The 20634-nt window shown below is 41.9% G+C and overlaps 1 protein-coding gene across 3 annotated transcripts in view; it reads left to right on the plus strand.

Moving 5' to 3' along the window:
- cntn4 (contactin 4) overlaps nucleotides 1-20634 on the plus strand; it is a 169907-nt gene that overhangs the window by 103947 nt on the left and 45326 nt on the right. For all 3 annotated transcript variants that reach the window (XM_029694672.1, XM_029694674.1, XM_029694673.1), the window contains 2 exons: nucleotides 6756-6885; nucleotides 8256-8406. In XM_029694672.1, the coding sequence (XP_029550532.1) occupies nucleotides 6756-6885; nucleotides 8256-8406 (281 nt within the window). The remainder of the gene's footprint in view (nucleotides 1-6755; nucleotides 6886-8255; nucleotides 8407-20634) is intronic.

The raw sequence follows: 20634 nt of genomic DNA on the forward strand, positions 1-20634 counted from the left end.
ATCTATATCCACAGTAAAACGAGTTCTATATTGACATAACCTGAAAGGCCGCTCAGCAAGGAAGAAGCCACTGCTCCAAAACCGCCATAAACAAAGCCAGACTACGGTATGCAACTGCATATAGGGACAAAGATCGTACTTTTTGGAGAAATGTCCTCTGGTCTGATGAAACAAAAATAGAACTGTTTAGGCACAATGACCATCATTATGTTTGGAGGAAAAAGGGGGAGGCTTGCAAGCCAAAGAACACCATCCCAACCGTGAAGCACGGGGGTGGCAGCATCATGTTGTGGGGGTGCTTTGCTGCAGGAGGGTCTGGTGCACTTCACAAAATAGATGGCATCATGAGGAAGGAAAATTACGTAGATATTTTGAAGTAACATCTCAAGACATCAGTCGTGAAGTTAAAGCTTGGTCGCCAATGGGTCCTCCAAATGGACAATGACCCCAAGCATACTTACAAAGTTGGCTTAAGGACAACAAAGTCAAGGTATTGGAGTGGCCATCACAAAGGCCCGACCTCAATTCTATAGAAAATTAGAAGAACTGAAAAAGCGTGTGCGAGCAAGGAACGATACAAACCTGACTCAGTTACACCAGCTCTGTCAGGAGGATTTGGCCAAAATTCACCTAACTTGTTGTGGGAAGCTTGTGGAAGGCTACCTGAAACGTTTCATCCAATTGAAACAATTTAAAGGCAATGCTACCAAATACTTATTGAGTGTATGTAAACTTCTGACCCCCTGGGAATGTGATGAAAGAAATAAAAGCTGAAATAAATCATTCTCTCTACTATTATTCTGACATTTCACATTCTTAAAATAAAGTGGTGATCCTAACTGACCTAAGACAGGGAATGTTTACTTGGATTAAAAAAAAGTTTAAATGTATATGGCTAAGGTATATGTAAACTTGTAAACTGGCCAAAAAGCTCAATTTTTGTCTCATCTGACCAGAGTACCTTCTTCCATATGTTTGGAGAGTCTCCCACATGCCTTTTGGCGAACACCAAACGTGTTTGCTTATTCTTTTCTTTGTGCAATGTTTTTTTCTTGACACTCTTCCGTAAAGCCCATCTCTGTGGAGTGTACGGCTTAAAGTGGTCCTATGGACAGATACTCCAATGTCCGCTGTGGAGCGCTACAGCTCCTTCAGGGTTACCTTTGGTCTCTTTGTTGCCTCTCTGATTTAATGCCCTCCTTGCCTGGTCTGTGAGTTTTGGTGGGCGGCCCTCTCTTGGCAGGTTTGTTGTGGTGCCATATTTTTTACATTTTTCTTTCAATAATGGATTTAATGGTGCTCCGTGGGATGTTCAAAGTTTTGGATATTTTTTTTATAACCCAATCTCATTCCAAACCCAATCCTGATCTGTACTACTCCACAACTTTGTCCCTGACCTATTAGAAGAGCTCCTTGGTCTTCATGGTGTCGCTTGCTTGGTGGTGCCCCTTGCTTAGTGGTGTTGCAGACTCTGGGGCCTTCAGAACAGGTGTATATCAAATCAAATCAAAGTTTCTTTGTCACGTGCGCCGAATACAACAGGTGTAGACCTTACAGTGAAGTGCTTACTTACAGGCTCTAACCAATAGTGCGAAAAAAGTGTGTGTGTGTGTGTGTGTGTGTGTGTGTCTAGGGAAGTAAAGAAATAAAACAACAGTAAAAAGAAATTAGAAAATAAGAGTAGCAAGGCTATATACAGACACCGGTTAGTCAGGGTTATTGAGGTAGTATGTACATGTAGGTATGGTTAAAGTGACTATGGATATATGATGAACAGAGAGTAGCAGTAGTGTAAAAAGAGGGGTTGGCGGGTGGTGGGACACAATGCAGATAGCCCGCTTAGCCAATGTGCGGGAGCACTGGTTGGTCGGGCCAATTGGGGTAGTATGTACATGAATGTATAGTTAAAGTGACTATGCATATAAGATAAACAGAGAGTAGCAGCAGGTAACCATTCTGTCTTATGGCTTGGGGGTAAAAACTGTTGAGAAGCCTTTTTGTCCTAAACTTGGCACTCCGGTACCGCTTGCCATGCGGTAGTAGAGAGAATAGTCTATGACTGGGATGGCTGGGGTCTTTGCCAATATTTAGGGCCTTCCTCTGACACCGCCTGGTGTAGAGGTCCTGGATGGCAGGTAGCTTTGCCCGAGTGCTGTACTGGGTCGTACGCACTATCCTCTGAAGTGCCTTACGGTCGGAGGCCGAGCAATTGCCATACCAGGCAGTGATGCAACCGGTCAGGATGCTCTCGATGTTGCAGCTGTTCTGTAGAACCTTTTGAGGATCTCAGGACCCATGCCAAATCTTTTTAGTTTCCTGAGGGGGAATAGGCTTTGTCGTGCCCTCTTCACGACTGTCTTGGTGTGTTTGGACCATTCTAGTTTGTTGTGGGATGTGGACACCAAGGAATTTGAAGCTCTCAACCTGCTCCACTACAGCCCCGTCGATGAGAATGGGGGCGTGCTTGGTGCTCCTTTTCCTGTAGTTCACAATCATCTCCTTAGTCTTGGTTACGTTGAGGGATAGGTTGTTATTCTGGTACCACCCGGCCAGGTCTCTGACCTCCTCCCTATAGGCTGTCTCGTCGTTGTCGGTGTTCAGGCCTACCACTGTTGTGTCGTCTGCAAACTTAATGATGGTGTTGGAGTCGTGCCTGGCCATGCAGTCGTGGGTGAACAGGGAGTACAAGAGGGTACTGAGCACGCACCCCTGGGGAGCTCCAGTGTTGAGGATCAGCGTATATATACTGAGATCATGTGACAGATCATGTGACACTTAGAATGCACACAGGTGGACTTTATTTCACTAATTATGTGACTTCTGAAGGTAATTGGTTGCACCAAATCTTATTTAGGGGCTTCATAGCAAAGAGGGTGAATATATATGCACGCACCACTTTGTGTTTTTTATGTTTTAGAATTTTTGAAACAAGTTATTTTTTTCATTTCACTTCACCAATTTTGACTATTTTGTGTATGTCCATTACATGAAATCCAAATAAAAATCCATTTAAATTACAGGTTGTAATGCAACAAAATAGGAAAATTTCCAAGAGGGATGAATACTTTTGCAGGACACTGTAGGGGTGCTAAGGGTTCCACAGAATATCCCCTTCCCCCAAAAATTACTCCTGAATTTATTTAGGCTTGCCATAACAAAGGGGTTGAATACATATTGAGTCAAGACATTTTTGACGTAATTCCACTCAGACATTATGGAGTATTGTGTGTAGGCCAGTAACAACAAAAATATCATGTTAATCCATTACACAACAGAATGAGGAAAAAGTCAAGCGGTATGAATACATTCTGTAGGCACGGTATATTCTTCTTACTATAAAATCATATAATACAAAGAAAATGGCGCGGGACTTATAAGCATATCTTGTCTGCTAAATGAACAAGCATACAGCCTATGGCACATAGCCAGATAACATACAGTAGGCCAACTCATATTTTGTTCTTCTGAATTACATTTTCTTCATACAGTATCACATTTCTTTAGTCCTGCCTACAATAAATAATGCCATTATTTTGATGGTGTATAATACATTGATTTATTTTACTTTTTTAAATGTAGATGTTCCAAAGGCGTGCATCAGAGACCTGTATGCGGATTGCATGCATGGAGGCCTGGAGATGCTAAATGTGTTTATGCTAATTAATTGTCAATTACCGTGAGACCGGCAGCCTTTTGCATGACAATAACCAGTTGACAAAATGTCATGTCTGCCACAGCCCTACAGTATCTGTGATAAGAGGTTAGACACTGACAGTGTTCATTTTGGAGTAGGATTTCCTTAATATGGACATAATAAATGGGAGGATTAGTAATGCACTACAATTAATAGATGAATCAAGCAGAGTTGGTCCATTGTTTGGAATTTCCTCATCAAATGGTGCAGCCTCATCAATCTAATAACTAATGGAGGGAGAGCAGGAACTGTGAAGATATACCATGCGCAGTGATTCATTACAGCAAATCAATGGGGACCTTTTCTGCTTCTCCTGCTCATTTGGACATTTGAGCTGACTGCAATGGCTTATGGTATTACCTTCAGTTTTCGAATAACTTCCGGTGACACTTTATTTGGCTAATCCCAAGTAGATAGTTTGTAGATGTTCAGTAGATGTTTAATAACTGTCAACAACATTCCAACTAACTACAGTTTCTACTAACCTTAACCCTTACCCTAACCCTTATTCGAAACCGAAACCTAACCTTAACTGTTACCTTAGCAAGCGGTTGCTTATCAACAGATCATTTGCTGATAGTATGACCATCTGTAGATCATCCAAATAAAGTGGAGCCTAACTTCCCAAGTTTGGTCAGTAGTTAAAGTGCATGGGTACACAGTAGGGTATGAATAGTTCTGATACTGTCAACAATGCAAATGCATTTCTCATACCTGCCGAAATGGACGATAATCAAACCCCAAATACAATGCATCTCAAAAACCGCCATGACAGACGTTTGTTTGTGACATCAATCGAGTCATATGGCTTGTTGTTTATATTCTCCTATATCAAATAAAGTGACCCGGTAGTGTTGGCAATGACATTGCCAATCATTTCCATTCAGCAGAAGTTGTGCAGATGGTCCCCCCAGGTCCCCGCATGAAAAACTGCTGATTTAAGAGGAATGTCATGCTTAATTAATAGCAGCCCGTAAATGGAGTGCTTTCCACACAAAGACCGATATAAGCCACCACCATTCTGCCGCTCCTGCCAGCAGGCACATTCGCCCCTGTGCATCCAGCTAGCGGCAAGTCACTGAGCGTCATCGAAATTCACAACGCAACCTGCTCAAACACGGGCTTAGCTACTGATGTTTCAATGAGGACAGCTCCTCTTTTCATGTGACAGTACCTTAATCCCGTCAGACTGGAGCCACACCAAGCTGACACCCCTATTGAAATGTGCTTTAATGACATTAATGTTAAGCCTTTTGAAAACAGAGGAGATGAAGGGCAGCGGGGAGCATACAGCACAAAGTGCACTGACAAAAAGCCCTACCCTTAAAAACTGATGTTGGTTTTAATACCGTTCTGGGAATAGACACTCCGTGACCAAAAGTATGTGGACAACTGCTTGTCGAACATCTCATTCCAAAATCATGGGCATTAACATGGAGTTGGTCCCCCCCTTTGCTGCTATAACAGCCTACACTCTTCTGGGAAGGCTTTCCACTAGATGTTGAAACATTGATGCAGGAATTTGCTTCCATTCAGCCACAAGAGCATTAGTGAGGTTGGGCACTGAGGTTAGGCAATTAGGATTGGCTCGCAGTCGGCGTTCCAATTCATCCCAAAGGTGTTCAATGGGGTTGAGGTCAGGGCTCTGTGCAGGCCAGTCAAGTTCTTCCACACCGATCTCGCCAAACCATTTCTGTATGGACTTCGCTTTGTGCACGAAGGTATTGTCATGCTGAAACAGGAAAGGGTCTTCCCAAACTGTTGCCACAAAGTTGGAAGCAGAGAATTGTCTAGAATGTTATTGTATGCTGTAGCATTAAGATTTCCTTTCACTGGAACTAAGGGGCCTAGCCCGAACCATGAAAAACAGCCACAGACCATTATTCCTCCTACACCAAACTTTACAGTTGAGTCAGGTAGTGTTCTCCTGGCATCCGCCAAACCCAGATTCGGTCGTCGGACTGCCAGATTGTGAAGCGTGATTAATCACTTCAAAGAACGCGTTTCCACTGCTCCAGATTCCAATGATGGCGAGCTTTACACCATTCCATTTTGATCTTAGGCTTGTCAGCCATGGAAACTCATTTCATGAAGCTCCTGACAAACAGTTATTGTGCTGACATTGCTTCCAGAGGCAGCTTGGAACTCGGTAGTGAGTGTTGCAACCGAGGACAAACGATTTTTACGCAGTACGTACTCGGCAGTCCCGTTCTATGAGCTTGTGTGGCCTACCACTTCGCGGCTGAGCCGTTGTTGCTCCTAGACATTTCCACTTCACAATAACAGCACTTACAGTTGACCTGGGCAGCTCTAGCAGGGCAGAAATTTGACCAACTGACTTGTTGGAAAGGTGGCATCCTATGATGGTGCCATGTTGAGAGTCACTGAGCTCTTCAGTGAGGCCATTCTATTGCCAATGTTTGTCTATGGAGATTGCATGGGTGTGTGGTCAATTTTATATACGGTGTGGCTGAAGTTCAAATATGTAAACATACCTTGAAGACAAAGATGCTAAGTGTCTGGGTTTTAGTGCATTGAACCCACCTAGGTTAATACGCCTGTTTATTTTGAAGGGTCAGTCACAAGAGCTCTATCTCCTTCACTAAGATGGCAGGAATCTGCTATTCACAGTGGCTCAGTGCAGTGTGAGATCTGCAGTGTACATAACAGCATACATACAGTACTTAGTATGTATAGGGCATACTGTACCTATCAGGAAACCAATTTTCACATGCAGCATAGCTCTGATAAGATATTCCTAATCCTCACATCCAGTCCTCATGCTGAAGGGGAAACAGGTCCATTGGTGCAGCCAGAGATATAAATAGGGCATGGTTTTATTCCACTCTCATAAACATGCAGATTGATTAGGGTCATTTTCTGCTAGCCTGCCTCCCTCCACCCAACCCCCTCCCTCCATTAGTGATGAAAACCTAGATTTATTGCCACGTCCGTCACTGCCACACTATAATTCACTGGCACATTGGCTGCATGCTTTTATGTAAATGAGCAATCGCAATAAGGCATATCAAAAAGCATGTCTCTGTCTCTCTGTTCATAGGAGCGCATACAGGTTGCCAATGGGCTGTTGTCAATCAGCCGACTGATGCTGTCTGATATTGGAATGTATCAATGTGTGGCTGGAAACAAGCATGGGGAGGTCTACTCCAATGCAGAGCTCAAAGTCATAGGTAAGGCAATACAAGGTGTGTGGGTGTACGTGCCTGACAGCCTACATATTGGTGCATGTATTGTATGTTGTACAGTATGCACGTTTGTTGTGTGCATGTTTTAGTGTCATAGCTAGTTTGTTTTTCCGCTCTCTACCATCGCAGTGTGACCTCTAGCTTCTCTGTGATTGCCTCCTAATTAAAAGGCATTCGTTAAAAGATGAATGCACTGGGGTGCTGCTGATGTATGGCCATGCCACTGTGCTCCCCAGTCCCACCCATCTGCCCTGTCAGTCCTGTTACTCAGGACCCTGTTCCCTGGCACAGGGCTGGCCTCCAGCTCTCCCTCTCGAAACCCATCTCCCACCACTCTTCATCATTGTTTTGCCATTGGTTTGAATTAGATCCAACACAGCCAAAGTTCCCAGGTTGAATTAAACGTGGAGGAGGTAAAAACGTCATTGACAGGCCCTGGAACTAATTGAAGTGCTTTATAAAAGCGAAGAGAGGGAGGATCCTGGAGAGAAAAGGAGATGATCATCATAGAACTAATTTGAGCTGCAAAACAGACATGACATTTTCCCTTTGTTTTTCTTAGCCGAGAAAAGGATTCCCTGTTTTTTAAGGAGTGCAGTGTGTTGCACTCTCCATCCTTCCCTGTCATTTCTACTCAACACATTACACGCCTCACTTTGAAGTAGACATCAGCCATGCAAGGGTGTATTAAAAACTTTAGGGGTGATACAGATAACGTACCATTCCATAATTCTTTTTTTGTGTTGTGCTTTTTCAACATGTCTGCCTTTGACTCACTCTCTGTCTAGTCCATACAAGCTGGAGTGTGGAGTTTAGTAATCTCCTTGAGCCTTGTTTACACTGGCTAAGACCTGCTCTAGGTCTGGCCAATGACAATGACTATATCTAGGTCTGGCCAATGACTATCTCTTGGTCTGGCCAATGACAATGACTATCTCTAGGTCTGGCCAATGACAATGACTATCTCTAGGTCTGGCCAATGACAATGACTATCTCTTGGTCTAGCCAATGACAATGACTATCTATCTCTAGGTCTGGCCAATGACAATGACTATCTCTAGGTCTGGCCAATGACAATGACTATCTCTTGGTCTGGCCAATGACAATGACTATCTATCTCTAGGTCTGGCCAATGACAATGACTATTCCCTTGATGTATATGTTGTTATTTCCTGTGACATCACCAGGAAAGACTCTGGACCCAGTATACTAAGGCCCTGAGGTTCTCCTAGTTCAGGTCATGTGTTCAGGATAAACTCATGTCTTTACACTCATGTCATACATGTTGAAAGTTAGACTTAAAAAGTAAAGTGGAAGGGAAGTGTTGGGTTTTTAACATGCATGTGTTGTCTTAGCTGTTGCCCCAGATTTCTCCCAGAACCAGCTGAGGAGCCACACAATGGTGAAGGAGGGAGGAGATGTGCTGATGGAGTGCAGGCCCAAAATGTCCCCCTGGGGTGGGATCTCCTGGAGGAAGGGCAGTGAGACTCTACAAGAGAGCAACAGGTGAGCTAATAATCTCTCTCTTTATTAGGTAATCCCTCTCTCATAATGGGGTTGATTTCCTAAACACTGGGGTTACTGTAGGATTTGTTCAGGTATGGTACCCTGGGGGCAATGTTCTTGTAGTATTGATAAAGAGCAAATGCCAGACACCCCTGGCTATGATTACTGTATGTTTACCTGGCCCGGCTCTGTAGCTTGATGTTATATATCTGGTCATATTAGTGATTATATTCCTCAATGTTACAGAGTCCCTCCTTGACTGTTAACCTTTTATATCCAGCTGTGAGTTAAAATAAATATTTGAAGTAGCGTCTCTGTCTGTATACCTACCTGCTTCAGATGTAGACTCCCGTAAGGCCAGTGTTAATTTTGTCAACAATAACTAAGACGAAAAATATCAGTCAACGACCTATTTTTCCTGACGAAAACTGATGACGATAACGAGACGAGATGCCATGGGAAAAAAGACAACTATTCTAAGTGACTTTTCATTTCATCTGTTTTGTCCAATCGTAAGCAAGCATAGCCTTTGCAGAATATAATGCAAACCTATCATTGGTCTTTTAGTTGAACGGGCTGATTGAGCTGATATACACTATCTACAGACATTTCAATTGTAACAATAATGTTTACTGTCTCTTACTTTCATATTGGCTGTTTTAGCTTTTTCCCCAATTAGCTTTTCCCCATTTGGAAATACTAAAGCTGTTTGCTGAATATTAGGAGTACAGTAATAATTCCGGCATTGTTGGAAATGCTCAGATTCTCCCCTTTTAAGGGAATCACTGTCAATTACCCCATCACAAGGTGGAGAAAAACCGTAGGCATAAATGGTTTAACCTGTAGCCAATAGCAATGTTGCCAGCAATACGAGGGAAAGGGGAATACCTAGTCAGTTGTTCAACTGAAATGTGTCTTCTGCGTTTAAACCAACCGCTCTGAATCAGTGAGGTGCAGGGGGCTGCCTTAATTAACATCCATGGCTCCTGGGGAACAGTGGGTTAACTGCCTTGCTCAGGGGAAGAACAACAGATTTTTACCTTGTCAGCTCAGGGATTCGATACAGCAACCTTTCAGTTACTGACCCAACGCTCTAACCACTAGGCTACCTGGATAGAAGGCCTAGTTGGACAAGGCTATCTTAATATGCACATAGAAGTTGGAGGTAAAATAAATGCACAGTGGAAAATGTGACTAACATAACAGTGACTAAAACAAGACTGAAATTGTCCAGAGTTTTAGTTGACTGATAATAACTAAAACTATGAAGGCTGAAATTACTAAAATGAAATCGAAAATATCTGACACAATTCAACACTGCCGTAGGCCTAAATTCAGTAACGTTTTCAAGTCACTGAGTGTACAAAACATTAGGAACACCTTCCTAATTGCACCCCCTTTTGTCCTCAGAACAGCCTCAATTCGTCAGTGCATGGACTACACGGTGTCGAAAACTTTCAATAGGGATGCTGGCCCATGTTTACTCCAATGCTTCCCACAGTTGTGTCAAGTTGGCTGAATGTCTTTTGAGGGGTGGACCATTCTTGAAACATACGGGAAATTGTTGAGCGTTAAAAACTCAGCAGCGTCGTAGTTCTTGACACAAACCGGTGGGTCTGGCACCCACTACCATATCCCGTTCAAAGGCAGTTAAATATTTTGTTTTGCCCATTCACCCTCTGAATGGCACACATTCCCAATCCATGTCTCAGTTGTCTCAAGGCTTAAAAATCCTGCTATAACTTGTCTTCTCCCCTTCATCTACACCGATTGAAGTGAATTCAACAAGTGACATCAATAATGGATATGTTTGGATTGTTGATTGATTTGGGGTTTTGCACCGCTGTGATATGTTCCAATGGGATGATTAATTCAATAGCAGTGGCTATATTACGGTTGAATGGATGGATGTTTCCTTGTAACCCTGTTGAGATAGTGTATATGTTTCCTAACATCAATAAGGGATCATATATTTTACCTGGATTCACCTGCTCAGTCTATATCATGGAAAGAGTAGGTGTTCCTAATGTTTTGTACGCTCAGTATATAATGCCTGGTGTAATTCACAGTGTAGATATACACCACAAACAAACCAGTGTCAGTACTGAAGGTATAATTGGTTTGGCCGGTGCTTATGGGTGTCCCGATATGCCCCTCGCTGTGCAGAGTCCGGGTGCTAATCAAGCACTTCTCGCCCTCTGTGGGGGTGTGTGGGTGACTATACCAGTCACTGTTTGCTGACATGACGCGCTTCTCTGGGCTAAAGTGTTAACTGCTAACAGTGACAGGAGAGTAGGGTGTGTGTGTGTGTGTGTGTGTGTGTGTGTGTGTGTGTGTGTGTGTGTGTGTGTGTGTGTGTGTGTGTGTGTGGCATCAGGGGTCTGATCAGTCAGACTGTCCTGATCCAGACAGCAGCTGCACCGCTTTTTGTGGCACAACTCTGACAGCAGGACTGTGTGCACAGTGTCTGGTAGTCTTGTCATAGTTTACATATACACAAAGAAGTGTTGTCGCTAAGCAAAGTGGCCCTGCATTTGCATAGTGGTTACGCTGCTGGTGCCCTTCAGTTGCCCTGTATACCTATGTATATGATGCTGTCTCCCTAGCAGACTGATCAAGGCTGGAATTCTGAAGCACATCAGTTTTTATTCATAAAATATGTATTTTTCTCTTTCGTCATCCCCTCTTGAACTGACAGCTTGAATCTTGGTTGAACTGTGAGGTAGCAATGGATTACACACAAAAAAAACGAGGGTTCCTCAAAGTTTCTTTGGGAAGAGTGATGGTTCTACTGATTAAAAAGAACTGACCCAAAGAACCATTTGAGCCATTTCATGTAAAATGTGGGGGTGGCGCTTTATTCGAATATTTTTGAGGCGCTGATTTGCTCACAGCTCTTTTCGTGCAACCGTGAGTGAGAGTGTCATTCCAACATCTAATCTGTTGTGTTATGCCATTACATGTCATATATGACAATGCCAGTGAAGGTGTCTTGTGAAAGACTTACCTATGGCCTCTCAATACTCTCCCAGCTGTTCCAGAGCTAGCACTCCCGATTCATCCTACAATGTGGCATTTTAACAATACACTATCAAGAGAGAATAAAAAACTCTGTGTTGTTCTACACAGAAACTTTGAGATTGAGAAAGGTTCTTTACAGAACCGTTCTCCATAAAGGTTATATAAAGAACCATACAAAGTTGTTCTATTTCGCCCCATAAAGCATTATAAACATAGTGGAATCCTTTTTAGTGCTATGTAAATATGAACCTTTTTAATGGTTCTTTATAGCACTGTAGATATTCCATTTAGAACCTTATGAACATGGTTCTCTATAGAACCTTAAAAAAAAAGGTTCCATATAGCACCAAAAAGGGTTCCGCTATGGTTACAAGCCAATAGAATCATTTGTTTTTAGTGTGTATGCTTTTCCCTTTCCATGGTTTCCAACACAGATATCCACTGAGCTACAGTAACTGATCATTTTGATTTAACATCCTGCTTGTAGCCTTTGGATATGTTTGGAATGGAGAGTTTTGTTGATTGATTTGGTGTTTTGCACTGCTGTGACACTGTTATATGTTCCAATGGGATGATTAATTCAATAGCAGTGGCTATATTACGGTTGAATGGATGGATGTTTCCTTGTAACCCTGTTCTTCCGTGCTGTTTTGTGGGTCCTTGTTGTTTCACTATGAGCTTGTTAGAAGTAGATAGATAGTTGAGATATACTGTATATGTTTGCTGTAGCGGAGAGGCCTACCAGAACTCATGTACTGTATGGTATTTTAATGTTCTGATCGGGACTTGTTGGAAACAAAGGCAAAAGTGGATTATTAATTCTAGACCAGTGCCCCATAAACACAATCTATCATAATAATATGCTATTCACAAAGGGAATTATATTACAATATCTCTAGGTCTGTGTTCTTGTGGAGTCCTGAATTGAACTTGAAAAGTAAATTGTCATGCTTTTACTTTGTAAATGCTATTCAGCGCAGACTACCTCTTTTACACAGAGGTAATTAAAAATAAAAATGTGCAGATAACACGTTTGCTCGCATCTGTCCCAGGTTGTATTGTGCTGGATGAAATCTTGTCAGGATGCTGGATTGCATTGTCAATAGGTGGAACCCTGCCAAATTACTTTTTTGCAGAACTGAAAAAATGTGTGAGGCATTGAATGTGTTGTCTCTACTCTTTCTTGCTTTCTTTCTTTCTTTCTCCCTCGCCCTATTTCTCTCTATCTCTCTATCAGTTTCTCTCTCTCTCGCTATCTCTTCCTCTCTCATCCTCTCTCTCACACACACACACACACACGAACACACATTGCTCAGACATACAAACCTACTTTGCGCCCAAGTTGTCCTGCCCTTTCTGGACCGCATACATCTCATGCTATGAAAGTAATCATCACCTGTTCTTGTCGTCATAACAGTAATTTAACATATTGTCTCACTTCGAAAGGACTGTGTTCCTGGAGGATGAATGCTTTGATAACCATTGTGATTTAGCGGTAGTTAAAAAAAATCTTAACATCATGTAAAGTGAAACTAGTTCACCATGCAAATGAGAGGACCACCATGCAAATGAGAGGACCACCACTGCTTTGCTTTGTCCATCGATTAGCTTTGTAATCGATAATCACATTTATTGTTTTGAAAATAAGGTGTGAGCAGGATGTGGCGATACACCTGCTCAGGAGCGTGCATAATCAAAGGCGGGAGGGGGGTGTGTGTTGTGAACCCCTTTTGTTCAAGATTAATTGGCCTAATTGCGTTACCGCTCCACTGTGGCTTTAGAAGGAGGGGAGCCAGTGTCACCAGCTGGGTAATCCATCTTCATAGCAGCAGCTCTTTTTTTCTGCAAGAGACCAGCAGAGGGGGGAAGTGGGTGGGGTGGGGGGGGGGGGTTGTCTTATCTCTCCCAGACAACCCTGCAGGGACCCGGTTTAGATGACATCAGCTGGAACAAAGCAGCTGAGAAAGCAGAGCAGGGTCTTGCTGATGAGTGTATAAGTGGGCCGTGTCAGGCAATGGACCGTTGCCTAAAAACATGCCATTTCAATATGTCACCACTGAATTGGAAGAGAGAGAAAAAAAACTGTGTTGGCCCCACACACCAGACCCACACACTCAACTGTCTCTGTATGAGTGGCCACCGCCCGCCCGCCGGACGTGCCGACATTCTGTTTTCCCCTCATCTCTTCTCCCTAAATTAAAGACAGTCTTTCAAAGGGCTGTTTGGAGTTATCTTACACCACAGCAGCACTCGTAGGGGAGAGTCGTTTTTTCATTCAGCGTAACTATGTCAAGGGAAATATAGATACGTTAAGGGAAATATAGATATCTTTCTATCAAAGATATCTACATATATTTTGAAATGTTGTATATCCCTGGAAATAACCAGAAGTATGTAAACATAACAGTTTTGAAAACATTTAACATAGGCTTAAGCCCTGGTGTAACCTCATATCCCAGCGATAATGCCTGGGAAGAAAACACTTCCACTGTGGCCTAGAGGGGGAGCGAACCCCACTGAGGAATGCATTTTTCATCATTTAAATCACACAAATGCCAGGTGTCTTCAAAATACTATGCATATTATGCATAAAATGGACAAATGTAATCATTATTTGCATGGGGTATATTGATTATCTATTGACTCAACTTGGCCCTTGCTAAGTGGCACAATTTACCCCAAAGCAACCATTTTGACTATATTAGCTACAAGGATGCACTTTCATGCTAGGTTTAGGACCTCATATTGTAGCTTATAGAGACCCCAAAGTATGTATAAAACAGTCTTTAAACAGTCTACGTTGGTGTAGATACAAGCATCATGAAATCTATAACACAATAAATACATTTTACTTTGTAAAATTATTATTATTATTTTTTTTTTACCTAACTTGCTTATCACTTTTCCCATGTGGTTTCTTCCTTCACAGACTCCATGAAATAATGACCTCTTCCTAAATATTTGGTCACATAATTCAATTTGGGTATGGTTTCTTAGAAACAATGGGGTAGCTCAGCTAACCCTTTGGCACAATTTACCTCATCCTGACCTACAAATATTTAAAAATATTTTTTGGTCCTTCGATATAGTTGCTTGGCTTCAGATGGAAGCCTTAAACTGATGTGTAAGTGGTACAGATAAACTGCAGTGTGTTTTGGTGTGCTGTGATGCTGTAACCCATTGTCTGTGAAGCACAGGGGTTTTATTGCCTTGGTGAGATCTGTTTAGTGGCTCTATATTACTTTTGCTGTTGTATATGGAAGGAGGAAAGAAAAGTAGATTGGTTAGTGTCAGTTAAGAATAACATATGGCAAGTTTATTCAGTCAAAGCCATGGTATGTTCTCATTAAGACTAAACGTAATGTAGCGCTAACATTTACCTAATTGCTGTGTAGAATTTTTACTGAAGTTGTACAAATGAAGTATTATATACTACAAGAAGTCCCAGTCAGTAGTGATTGTATTTTATTGTAATGCGTAGGCTTCTGCAAAAATGGCTGTATCATGAGCGATACAGTAGATTAAGTTAACTTCCAGAAGATGTCATGCAGAAAACATCTTCTTTTAAACATTAACCTCACTTTATATCTTTTCTTGTAACTTTCACCTTTATTATATATAGCCAGATGGAATTAATCTACCTTCTTACTGTATAGAATAAGTCACCTTGATTGCTTTGTACACTTTAAAGAAGTGCACTGTGTTTTGACTTTTCAGCTGTTTCTACCACTCTCTCTTGAACTCATAATTGGTGGCTTGTCAGGCCTTGATGCCTGGCCGGGGGTGTTTAACATACAATGCTTGTAGAATATTCTCCCTACATCCCTGTAGAGTGGATAATGGATTGAGTGGTGGAAATAAGGCATAGCATGGGTTTCTGCGTCAGGGTATTGACTGTTGACTGCTCCACCATATTGAGGGTGACAGGGACGGGAGTGAGATTGCTCCAGATCTAGCCATGCTTTTGGCCCATCTCTATCCCTTCCTGCAAAGCAAGAGGAAAAGAGATGGCTCTCACATAAATGAAGTGATGTCTGCCAGAGTGAACTCCATTTACAGACCCCATCTGCTATGCCAGACACACTCCAGAATGAATCAATGTCAGGAAGGAAACCAAATGTGGAATGAGTATCAGCACATTTTTATAAGTGTCCACAGAGGAAGCTTGTGATGCATTTACTTACATTGACTTAGTATAAACGATTTTGCACTCAGTCATTACTCAGACATGATTAAGTGTCACACTTGCACTTTTTAAAATGTAATAATGCGATTTTCATCAAACGTTGCTCAAAGTTACATTATGAAATCTTAACATGAAACAGATGCGTTGTTATTAAAGAGAGGCATTAGCCCAGAGCACTGTTTTAGTTTTCATTCATTTCAGAGGTGCCATGCTGTTGTGCTTATTAAAAAACATTGGTTATCATGTTTGAATGTCACTTCGCATTTTTTCTCATCACGTCTCTAATTTCCTCATTTGATTCTAATTGAACATCTGCTTGGAAAAGTGGAGATCTGGATCTCGGCGGCGGTGCCTGTGACACGTCGCGTTCCGAGTGGAATATTGAGAGGTTCTGCAGCCTAATAAACGTATCTCATTTCCTCACCTTGAAGGGTGGCACACCACTTGATAAGTTGTTTGGGCAGCTTATGGTGCTCATGGTCATTTAGCAACAGGCTCTGTCTTCAGAGTCTGGTGTTGGCTGGGCCGGGAATGTCACATGAAGGGGAATGGCCCTCCCACCTGAGGACGAGAGCAGGCTGGAGCTCTGCTAGGGTACCCTGACAGCCGCACACACTCACACACATATGTGTACAGTACATACACACACACGCACACACACAAACGCACATGTTCAAAGGCACACACAAATGCGAATGGATGCACTGACTGGAGCACATCCCAGCACAGACAGACAGACACACACACACACTCATCCGTGCAGTCTTGATTTCACCCTGAAGTATTTTGTGGCTTTTATCACTTAAATAGTTTTAACAGCTGACCTTAACTTGATCTATCGAGATGTGCAGTGCTAGTGCATAGAGGATTCATGTTTATTGATGATTTCCCTCTCCAAAAAAAAAGTGAATTAATGAGGAACACATCACATATTTTTTTTAAACCTTTATTTTACTAGGCAAGTCGGTTAAGAACAAATTCTTATTTACAATGACGGCCTACCAAAAGGCAAAAGGTCTCCTGCAGGGACGGGGCCTAGGATTAAAAAGAAAACTATAGGACAAAACTGTTGATGTTATATTTTATACAGTATATGTTTTATATTTTTACAGACATTTTATAAAGTATTTTTATTCAGGTAAATCATGTATTGATACCAGTGGTAGATTTATCGGTAACACTTTATTTGGATGGTCCATCTGTAGAGGCTCTACAGACTATCAGTAACATTTCAACTAAATATCGACTAACCCTAGCCCTAACACTTATCGTAACCCTAAACTTAACCCTTACCCTAACCCTTATTCTAAACCTAAGCAGTTGCTTATCAACAGATAGTTTGAGATAGATGGAACCGATTAATGCAAAAACATACCCCTTAATGATCAAGCTATTTCTGATCATATCAAGTTAGCTGAACCCTCGTTCCCTTTCTTGTAAGGGTTGTAAATCAAGCTCAAGGAAGTTAAGTTGATCGACTTAACCCAAATAAATCTAAACCTGGAGATTTTTGCTGAGATTAGGTCAGAACCCTTTGCTGAGATTAGGTCAGAACCATCTTTACCTGTCCACGTGCCATGTTCTTCTCTACGGGATTATTTTTTATCTGGGAGAGACTGCTGCTGATATCGTTTTTCAAAGAGAGAATGTGCCAGCACAGCACAAGTAATCCATCTTGGTTCCCGACAATTTCTTTGGAACCGGTGTGTGTGTGTGTGTGTGTGTGTGTGTGTGTGTGTGTGTGTGTGTTGCTCCTTATTCCTGAAGGATACCTCAGCCAGCGCATGAGGAGGAGATTAATATCAGTGGAAGGGAATATATTTTGAGAGCAATTTGTGATTAGAGGAAGGATCCTGTAGCAGTACATCCACACAGCCCTCTGTGGACCAGGCAGATAAACACTCCACTCCTTCCAATGCAATTACCAACACAATCCCATCCTGTTCTCCTGTTTCACAGTCGGAAATGAAGACAATGTAAATCAGGAGCTTTGATTAAGACAGCTACCTGTAATAAGTAGTAGCTCTGCACAGCGTTTAATTCATACACATACACTGAGTGTACAAAACATTAGGAACACCTTCCTAATATTGAGTTGCACCCCCTTTTGCCCTCAGAACAGCCTCAATTCATCAGGGAATGCACTCTACAAGGTGTCGAAAGCATTCCACAGAGATGCTGGCCCATGTTGACCTCAACTCTTCCCACGGTTGTGTCAAGTTGGCTGGATACATACAGGAAAGATACATACAGGAAACTTTTGATTGTGAAAAACCCTGCAGCATTGCAGTTCTTGACACACCCAAACCGGTGCACCTGGCGCCTACTACCATACCCCATTCAAAGGCACTTAAATATTTTGTCTTGTCCATTCACGCTCTGAACGGCACACATGCACAATCCATGTCTCAATTGTCTCAAGGCATAAAAATCATTCTTTAACCTGTCTCCTCCCCTTAATCTACACCAGGGATGGCAACTGGCGGCCCATTTTTGTAGGCCCGCGGTCCAATTTTTTAAATATATTTTTTAAACAATTTTTCATTGTTGTCTGTGTGTTTTTTGGGGGAAGTCAGTCAGGGTCACAAGTTACTGTTGAGATATATAATGATAGAATACACAAGGTGCAATTTATAAATTTAGTTGTGCATCAGCAGCCACTCAATTAGCCCGTGTCAGCTCCATTTTTTTAGATTGGTAAATTAGTCTAGCGGCCAGCTACCTAAACTTGTATTAAGCATGATCGAATTACTATAGAATTGTAGAACTGAGTGAAATGAGTTATATTATTGCTAAATCTCCTCTCCGCCCCGCCCCATGGCAAAATGTGAAGAATTGCAGGAAATTAACTTTAAAACAAAAAATGTGGTTCTTCACTGTCACGGGGGGCCGCTAAAATGTTTTGCTTACAAGGGTGTGGATATGGGTACGCACACCGCGGCCCTTCGTGATGAGTTCCGATTTTTGGGGCCTCCACCTACATCAAAGTTGCCCATCCCTGATCTACACTGATTGAAGTGGATTTAACAACTGACATCAATAAGGGATCCTAGCTTTCACCTGGATGCCATGGAAAGAGCATGTTTTGTAAGTTCAGTGTATAAAAGCATATTCAATTAGAAAGCTTATGTATTAAGGAATGTTATTGTAGCCGGCCTTGGTTGCATTAGCCATGAAAAATGTGTCTGTTAGATCCATGGGGAATCACTTGTCATTTCTCTCTTTATGTGAAGGTGGTGTAAGAGGGAGTGTTTGGCACATCGGTGTATTTGTTTCACAAAGTAGAGATTAATACTTCCTTTGCAGGCTAACACCCCTGTCCCCTGGCTGTGTTTTGATTAAGCTGCATATTGCCATGGAAACCATATTAATGCTACAGAGTGCCCCGGAGACAACGGTCAACCGAGAGAGAACCGAAAGGAAATGTCATTTCACGTATAGCCTGCAATTCAGTCTTTTTTTTCTTCCTCCATCTTAATGTAACTGAAAAAAGAAAAAGAACCCACTCAGTGCATTCTGCTAGTTGCAGGGTAGAGCAGGGTAAATCATATGTACTGTGACAAGGGGAATGAGTCCTTTCTTACTGTCAGTCATTGTTCTTCTTTCTGTCAGACATGTACACTCAACTAGAGCTCTGTGCAACACTGGCTCCAGATGCACTCCTCATGCTCCTGTTGTGCTTTGATTGACTTGTGCAAATTATCTCTATAGGGTAGGCCTTCTAACAGTAGCTTGAGGAACTTCCAAGCATTGTGTTGTGTTCATTGCTGTTATTCTCAGCATTACTCTCCATGATGTACTGTTCTGTTCATCACATCATTGTTGTTGATAATTAGTGCATTCAGTGGTCTACAGTTCCAACTTTCTGCTATTTAAGCAATGTGTAAGCTTTGTGTTATTAAGTATATTTAGTCATCAGGGCTTCCAACTTTTGAAGATAGCTTGGTGTGAGATCTCCTATCGTGAATGATCTCCTATTGGCTCCAGCCCTAGCTGGAGGGGTATGGGGATCCCCTCCCCAAATAGCTGTTTTAAAGCAAATTTCCTGCTATTATACATGTTTCCACATGGCTTAGTCCCTTGACCAGGGTGAAATAAAAACCATAGGTCAGGTGTTTTCAGGATCATTTTAAAGTTGAATAAACACTGAAAACTCAACAACTTGGTTTGAAGTTCATTTGAGATTATTTGGAGATGGAATTTAGAGTATGCTAGCTGGGGAAACATTGATGTTTGGTTCAAAAGTGCTAATATTAATGGTGGGTGGCAGTAGCCAACCATAGGATGGATTACAGTCTCTCCTTGTCCACAACAAACAAGCATGATAATATGTCATTCATTTGGGTGAACTCTCCGTTTAAAATAGGACCGTAGAAAATCTTGCCTAGAGGTAGCTCTCCAAAGGGGGTTGGCCACCCCTGATCTATGTTTCCCTAATACTGGGGGTTTGAATATGGTCATGTGACATTTGATTTCTACACATCACCTTACATTCAAGAAAAATCGAATGAATAATGACAAGTTGGCGTATCAGATTTCAAATAGCCTAATTACTCCAGAGAAACTGGTAAGAAGTTAAGTAATAAAAGTATGTGGAATAACAGTAGTGTGAGATAAGCACACTAATTAGTATATATTTTAGCCCTTTGTAGGGGATGGGAATTTTTCTAATGTCTTGTGAAAGACCAAATAAATTATAGCCTAAATCTGCCCCTACACCCAACCCAAATGATCTTTCAATGTATTGTTGTCCCCCCCACTAGAATCAGTTACGTCGGGTTCACAATTTGTTTGGGCAAAATAATGTTAATAATCCAGCTAGAAATTCAGGCTAAATTCCCTCTGAATGTTGCCTTCTTGTTGTTACAGCCTAATTAACGTAGTGCTTAATTGCCAATGACCAAACAAGGGGAATAATGTAGGCTATGGATCTGGGCTATTCCAAGAGGTGGATTATCAAGTTAGTAGGCTAGGTTATATTATCACATGCTGTCAAAAAGAAGCATTCTGTTGACAAGCTG

The sequence above is a fragment of the Salmo trutta genome, chromosome 16 (genome assembly GCF_901001165.1).
Source record: "Salmo trutta chromosome 16, fSalTru1.1, whole genome shotgun sequence".
Taxonomy (NCBI): Eukaryota; Metazoa; Chordata; class Actinopteri; order Salmoniformes; family Salmonidae; genus Salmo; species Salmo trutta.